At 40.5% G+C, this 8,285-nt stretch overlaps 1 protein-coding gene across 1 annotated transcript; it reads left to right on the top strand.

Annotated features, from left to right (window-relative positions):
* Positions 1-2,911: 2,911 nt before the first annotated feature.
* LOC308086993 (uncharacterized protein) lies at positions 2,912-7,893 on the top strand (the record flags this gene model as incomplete). Its single annotated transcript, XM_080430632.1, has 6 exons — positions 2,912-2,920; positions 4,613-4,720; positions 5,132-5,382; positions 6,055-6,214; positions 7,071-7,151; positions 7,762-7,893. The coding sequence occupies 6 exons, from the start codon at positions 2,912-2,914 to the stop codon at positions 7,816-7,818; spliced, it is 666 nt and encodes a 221-aa protein (XP_080286758.1). The 3' UTR covers positions 7,819-7,893.
* Between the last annotated feature and the right edge of the window lie 392 nt (positions 7,894-8,285).

The following is an 8,285-nucleotide window of genomic DNA, read 5'->3' as shown; positions in this document are numbered from 1 at the left end:
TGTGGGCAAGACGGCTTCTGGCAGCTCCCTAAAGAACTGCTTCACCAAGTCGGCCACAAGATGCGGCTTTGCCGTGGACAGACACTGCTCGCCTGCATCCAGCTTGACCTGATGAAACAATGCAACCCAGTTGTGTTTATTTATACTTCAACAGTGTCAGTGGGGCAGGGCTGTCACGACAATGGAATTTTACTTGTCGATTCATTGTCATAAAAATATTTGCGATCTAATTGTGGTTATGGTATTGAACATTGGAACATATTAGAAAAATTACATTTCCGTTTGGCTTTTAGGCTTTTTAAGCAAAGATTAGGTCGCCAAATGAAAGCAAGGTCAACGTAACCCATCACTTACCCTGAGAGCTTTTCGAGCAGCAATGGAACTCGCCTTCCTGAACAGACCCTCTGTGTCTACGTGCTCCAATAGAATCGTGCAGGCATCAACGAGAAACCTGAAAAAGCGCACACACATGAAAGAAAATTAGCAAAGAAATACAACATTAACTGACATCATTTGCTGCCTTTTTAAGACCGGGAACTTATCTTTGACATTTTAGATTTTTTGCTATAACCATAATTTTATACTTTGGGCAATTAAAAAATAGCAGATAGATCTGCTATTTTTCTTTACATTTTGAACATTTGTGCAAATCTTTGAATATATATACATTTAAAAAAAAAAAATTACTCAAATCTTTGCTTCTGGTGGTCCCTGGAACAACATATTTTACAAATGTTTGCTTTAAAAAATATATATGAATTTGCACACATTTTGCACACATTTTCTGCTATTTTTGAATAGCCAAAGACATCTAAAATGACACAGATACTTTCCCAGTCTAAATGGGTTAAACAAGCTGTCTCCACTTACCTTGGTACGGCTCCATGTTCAGTATTGTACTGAGGTAGGCTCTCCAGTGGTCGTCCGAAAACAGTCACCTAAGTGAGGAAAAATACATTAAAACTGAATATTTGATTTCACAAGACAAATGGACAAATTATATAATCAATCACATTGATTGAATGTGCATTGCTCTCAAGCCCTCTCTAACATGTGATCTTTAATCTGGGATGAGTGAGTGTGCTTGGAGTTCTCTAAGATTCAAGAGGTTTTAGACTAGTTTGTGCAGTGAAATGTTCTCTGTGAAGGTTAGACTTTCCTTTGCCAGAGGCTGTCAGGTCACAAGGTGTAAATGTTTTATTTTTTAATCAAATGGATAGACAGTTGGGCTAAGTCTCCCATCTCTGGATGTCAGTGGGTGTCATTTTACAAAACAAGTCCTTTAAAAATGTGGAGATGCACATTTCAAAATATTATAGGATTGTAGAAGCTCTGGTCCATAGCGTTAGAATGAGTTCTCCTCCTTCTAAAGCTATGGACCAGAGCTAGTATAAGAGGCTATAGTAATAGCAGTAGGCTATAGTAGTAATACGTTTCCTGATAGGTTAGAAAACCAGCAGCTCTGCTCAAAACCAGCAATAGGGGGGAATCCTAGCCGAGCGTCATGTGAACCATGGCTGGGGGAATCCTAGCTCTGGTCCATAGCGTTAGAAGGATTCTCCTTAACGCTATGATACTTTCGAGCCGTTGCAAACACACCCACGGTAGCGCAGGCTGCGCAGCCTCTCGTCTGTAGTAAAAATAAAAAATACACTTTCGCTACTAACCAAATCAAAGACGGATTTAAAATGTTGAAAGCCTACTTTCCTTAGTGGGGACACTCGGAGCCCCCCACCTCACGTCTAAAATACACTTTTTGACGAGAGAAGAAAATATTTCACCGGAAGGAAAAAACGTTGTCAATAGAACAATTCCATTGACCAGATCTGTAGAGGGCGCAGTGGAGTAACTCAAAATGTTTTTCCTTCCGGCAAAATATTACATTTTCTGGCCAAAAGGTGTATTTTAGACGTTAGGTGGGGGTCTAAGAGTGTGCCCACTAAGGAAAGTAGGCTTTCAACATCTTAAAACCGTCGTTGTCACTGAATAGCGAAAGTCTATTTTGTATTTTTACTACAGACGAGAGGCTGCGCAGCTTCTGCTACCGGGGGTGTGCTGACAACGGCTCGAAAGTAACATAGCGTTAAGGAGAACTCCTTCTAACGCTATGGACCAGACGGAGCTATTTCAGTTAAAAACTCAACATGCTATCAGTAGTATGCCCCCCCCACTCCCCCTACCCCTCCCCTGAATCCGTTGATTCAGAGTCTGACACGACGTGAAAAAATGACACATAAGTAATGACAACCGTGTTCTTCTAGTCACTCACCTGGTTCTTCTTGGTAGATCTAGACTTGGCCCGTTTGGATTTCTTCCAGTTAGTATTAATTCCGTAGGCGGTTTGGAGCTGCTGTACAGCTAGCTCACGTTCCGATTTGGACAGACACATTTTAAGATGTATTATTACTAATATTAATAACGGCTAAACAATTGAAAACAATCCTCTGGTCAGACTCGGAGTTCAGTTCAATGTTGTTCTCTCAGCTGATGTTGTAGACGTTGTGAGACGTTGATCTGAGATCAGTTGATAAGTACCGCTCTGTGCATATGGGAAACGTCAGAGCGTTGCTTTTTGAAAATAAACATCGTCAACGGCAGATCTACAAACTCACAGCACGTTGCAGGTGCTACGCATTGCGAGCTTGTAGATCTGCTCTCGTCTGTTCTCGCGGCACGCGAGAGGGCGGTTACCGTTTTGACTGGCCAATCACAGCGGGTCTTCAGCTGTGACTGTGACGTATGACAGCAGGTGTCTTAGATGATGTGGTGATGCTGTAACGTTCATCAGTCAGTCTGTCACATCTTCTCTGAGAGCTGGACGTTTGTTGAGAGAGACCTTCTGACACAAGCAGACAGTTGACTGACTACTAACTTCTTCTTCACTTCAACACCAACGACGTTACTTGAGACCATGGAGACGGTATGTTAACATCTTTATTAATATAATATGGAGGCTGTGAATGTGTTATAATGTTCTTGAGAGCACGTCGTTTAAGACGGTTTGTTGAGGCCCTGTCTGGTGAAGGCTCATCTGAACGTTAGTTAGCAGTTAGCGGTTAGCGCTAGTTAGCATTGTTTCGTTCGATGTCGTATGTGGTTCTCAAACGTTTTCATGTCAAGGACCCTCAAATTGACACTTATTAGCCCGCGGACCCCCATTTGAAAAGATGTGTCAGGGACCCCCATAAGAGAAGTTTTTTTACGGCTCTCTAGCAGTGATTCTCAACCGTTTTAATTTCAAGGACCCCCAGTTTGAAATGCATCCATTAGACTACGGACCCCCATGTAATGACATTTATATCTCTGGGACCCCAATTTATATTGTAAAATCAATGTTAATTTAACTCTTGAGAGTGTACAAATGGAGCCGTTAGGGTCCATTTGGTTCCATTTGTACACTGTCTGAGTTACAGAACCATAAGGGTTCATTTGGTCACTATCTATCATTTAGCTGGGGACCGCCTGGAACTCCCTCAAGGACCCCAGGGTGTCCCCGGACCCCACTTTGAGAACCACTGGACTATAGGATTAATTTACTTTGCACTTTTTTCGAGTCGCTGTGCCTGTGGATACATTATGAGCGTCTGCTAAATGCCTTCATGTAAATTGTAATAATGGGAGTCGTTTTATATTGTCCTGCATCTTTCAAACGAGTTGCTGTTCGTTCCATAGGCCTATATTACTCGGTGTTAATTTAACTCTGATACTGTACACATTTAGCCAAATAGAGTGGTTCAAATATTATGTACCCAAATGTTAAACGGTTACATTCGCTGACTCACAGAGATACGTACAAACGGCCATTTAACACTGAGGATGTTACTGTTTAAATGCTGCTCAAGTGCTTCTCAAACTTTTTTTTTGTCAATGACCTCCAAATTAATGTCTTTGGCTACGGACCCCCCATCTGAAAATATTTTGTGACAAGGAGGGATCCCCAATTATTTCCCCCATACAAGATTTGTGTTGTTAAAATAGTTTATTTTTAATAGTTGATCTACATGCTCACCACGCGTTGCACCGTGACACATTGTGAGCTTGTAAATCGGCTATTTTAATAAGCTGATGTAATGTATATAGGGTTAAACTGATTTTGATACTATATTGTGCTGGGGACCATAAACAGTATAATCATTCACTCTCAGAGTTACAAATGAACACTGAGGATTTTACTGTGTAAATATGAAATAAATAACTGTATTATCTTCCATCCATACATCTTCAACCGCTTATCTGGAGTCTGGTTGAGGGGGCAACAGCTCCAGCAGCAGAGAGTTCCAGACTTTCCTTTCCCTACTAGTAACATTAGCCACTTCATCCTGGGGTTTCCTAAGGCGTTCCAAGGCCAGCGTGGGGATATCTGGTTCTCGGCCTCCTCCCAGTGGGACGTTCCCAGAGGAGCACCCTTGGGAGAGAGGAAGCGTCCGTACGAGATGCCTGAACCTTTTCCACGTTAAGGAGCAGTGGCTCCTGGCTAAGTTTCATTTATCAATTTTTCAAATCAATTGTTTAAAAAAAACGATATGATATATGCAACGGCCTTCTATTTCTTGCACTTCAATGTATGAAGGAAATAAGCTTAATTTACAAATGTCTACATTTTCTCCCACAGAATGCTGCAGCTGCCAGCTTCACCTGGACTTCTGTCCTGATCCAGGACCCCAACAACCCCTGGAACACCAGGGTGGTTCTGAAGACGGTTCGGACCGAGCGCCTTCAAGTAAGTACATCCTTACTACCAGTGGTGGAAAGTAACTAAGTACATTTATTCAAGTAGGCTACTGTACTTGAGCACAATTTAGAGGAATCTTTTTTACTTTACTTGAGTATGTCCATTTTTTAATACTTCTACTCCACCATGTTTCACAGCCAAATAATATTTACTCTACTACAATTATTACATTTTAGTTACTACTTTGTAGATTTAGATTATTACAAAATGTATACATTAGCTTGTAGACTGCCTATTTTTGGAACTCTATAAGCAGAGACTTGAAGAAAGCATCCACGAGTTTAACTGTAGAAAGAAACATTACACAAAAAACACTATTATTTAAAACAAAATTCAATGGGCTTCAATTTCCTGAAGAAAATTAGCTCAAGTTACCAATGTATGCATTTCCTCACACAGGACGCTCAATACAACTGGACGTGCACCGTGGTCGATGACCAGAATCCCAGGGCGATACTGAGGAGGGTGCCAGTGAAGGATGCCTCACCGGGAGAAGCAACCACTCAGCCACAGGTGAGTTGGTTTCCGTGTTTGACCGACGATTCAGACACGGAAACTGACTCCTCTGTTTCTCCTCCCCCACAGGTCACCACCAGGAAGAGGGTTACCGTTGCCAAGAAGAAGCAAGGAACTGGATCTGGTTGGTTCAAGTATGTAGATACATTTTGGTCACTTGGTTGTTTGTTGTTTTATTTTTAATACATTTGTTTTTCTTGACCACAAATGTTTAAGAATGTTATCTAGATACTATAGCATGTTGTATAGACCAGTGGTTCCCAAACTGGGGGTCGGGACCCCGATTATCTTAATGTGCAACATTGTTTTCTCACTCAACAGTAAACAAACCAACATGCAGTATAAGTATATACAGTGTATCTGCACGTTTCTATTTAATGACTTTTAAGACCTTTCTAATACGAAATTGGCCAAATTGTCAAATATTACCTAAGAAAGAGGCAAACATTATGAAAATAGCCGATCTACAAGCTCACACTGCGAGGCGTTGTGAGCTTATAGTTCGGCTATTTTCACAATGTTTATCTGTGGAACCTAGTCAAACTAAATGTATACTGCCTACAATTCCAAGTGCTTGTCAGGGTGGGGTGGGGTGTTCAAATATGATTATTTTGGGGGGGTCGTGGCCTGAAAGGTTTGGGAACCCTTGGTACACACAGATGCTAGGTTCATTGTTTACCTGGAATCCTAGTTTCTTTGAGGCACTACAGTACATTGTTCTCTCTGCACTCTATGTATGTGACCTTGTTGTTTATTGACTGGAGTTCGTTCTTACTCTGCTTATTCCCATCTCACACTTTTTGCAGGAGCATGCAAAGCTTCCTCCGGCAGAAATGCAACTCTCAGAACACGGGCAACAACACGAGGCCAGAAGGGATTTGCGGAGGAAGAGAAGACTGCAAAGGAGACTGCGGCCAAGGAGTAGCCTGCAGAGGCAAAAGGCCACTAGCCAGACACCACCTTCTGGTAAGTACACCTTTACTACAGATCTCTACAATAGAGAAATTAATTAATTGATAAATACATCAGTTACATGGTTTAGTCTAGTTAGACCAGTCATCCATCTTTGAAGAAAATTAAAGGTATAGTTACACACTCCATGGAGACTTGAATTCATGGAGATTTAGGAGACTCAAAGTGTCAACTACCGAGACATTGGCATCTTTCCGCCAGTCATCAAATGATTAGCTTAGGAATGCGACAAAAAAATCTTCATGAATTCAAGGCTTCATGGGGTGTTTAATTGATAGAAAATAAGTAATTTTTTTGGTGAACTATCTCTTTTAAGGTTGCATTTTCTTACTATTGATTGGAGTTGGTTCTTGATCTCAAGTCCAAGAGTTGAGCTAAACTAGGCTAAGCTCACATTCAACAAACCTTTAACCAACTGTACGTTGTTGACTGGAGTTAGGGGTCTGTACTCCCCCCCCCCCCCCCCCCCTCCTTTTCCTCCTCTAAAGCACTAAATCTCTTTGCCAAAAATAGCCAATCTACAAGTTCCCAACGCGACACGTTGTGAGCATGTACAATTTCTATTTTTGCCGAATGCTTGCCCAGTTGCCCCAAACGCTATTTGTTGTGTTTCTGAATTTAGTTCATGTGTGGTTAAGCGGCAAGCAGAGACATGGAAAAAAGCATCCATGAGTTTGTCTGTAATTGTGAAATAGTTAAAAACCGTGTTACCTGTTGAATTAAAGTGATTGACCAGTGATGTGGCATGCGTGTACATTTACCTCCACTTAAAACTATGTCTGAAGTTTATTTAGTTTAAGTTATGAAGCAAATCAGCTCAAGTTACAAATCACTACATTTTCTCCAACAGATCGATGAAGATTACATCTCCAGCAGAAGGACGTGCGTCGTCGTTGATGCTCCCACCAACCGCAGGATGATCCGGAGGAAGGTGGGTTGGCAAAACGTTCATATAGTAACTTCACCTTAAGTGACATATAGTTACTTGTTATATTGTACACAAATTATGTATTCAAACAATGTGTAAATCACCAAATGTTCTAATTTGTTATTCACTACAACTCAAGATTAAATTGCAAAATATTATCCTTGTTTTTATTTTTATATTTTAATGTAATTAAGGAGGGAGCTTACTGATGTATACAAGCACCAAACAGAGCTTAATTTGAACTCAAAATCATTATGTGATAGTCATAAGTATCATAGTTGGGTATTGTATCTTGTATCTGCACAAGTCTTATGTACAATATGTACATATTGGTAAGCTGCCACCTTGATGAAATTTAAATAAATAAAAACAAGGATACAATGTTGTGAAATAAATGTGTTGCAGTTATCAAATGAATAATTATTTATTTATTTTGTGACTTATATTGTTTGAATACGTAATATGTAACTAGTAACTATCTTAGTTATGGCGATGTATGCTTACTCTATGTACGCTTTATTCATGTGGTTTTGATTAGCAAGATATTTTCGTATTGTAGTCGAGAAAGGGCTGGACATTGATACTAACACCTGTGTTTCTTCTCCATGCACAGAGACCATCACGCATCGCCAGATTCGCCACCAAGAGACCTGGACCCGGCCAACGATGAAGGTAGTCTGCCAAGTGCCTCCAGAATCTCCAACTACCTACCGTTTCTACGAACTTCAGGACTTTTCAGCCACACTGGCATTGATGGACAGTACCAAAGGACTATTTTACTTGAGTAGTGTGTGTACTCAAGTACATTTTTTTGGAGTATTTTCTGTTTTAGTTTTTATTTGCCAGCACTTGCCTTTCACTCCACTACATTCAATCTTAGTGAAAATGGCTGATCTACAAGCTCACGACGCGTTGCGGTGCAACGCGTTGGGAGCTTTTGATCTGCTATTTTCACTATTTCTGAAAATGTATTTTTTGGTTTCTTTACATTTTTTGGGGAGATGTTCTTTATTTAGATACAGCCATGCTTTGGTATTAAAAAGATAATGTACTTTATAATTTGCACTTTTGTATAGGGGTACTTCAGTATTTACTTCAGTACACAGGTTAAGCTCTTATCGGACACCACTGCGAGAT

Source organism: Gymnoscopelus braueri (assembly GCF_963280865.1).
Source record: "Gymnoscopelus braueri genome assembly, chromosome: 6".
Lineage (NCBI taxonomy): Eukaryota > Metazoa > Chordata > Actinopteri > Myctophiformes > Myctophidae > Gymnoscopelus > Gymnoscopelus braueri.
This window is presented reverse-complemented; position numbering and strand designations above follow the sequence as displayed.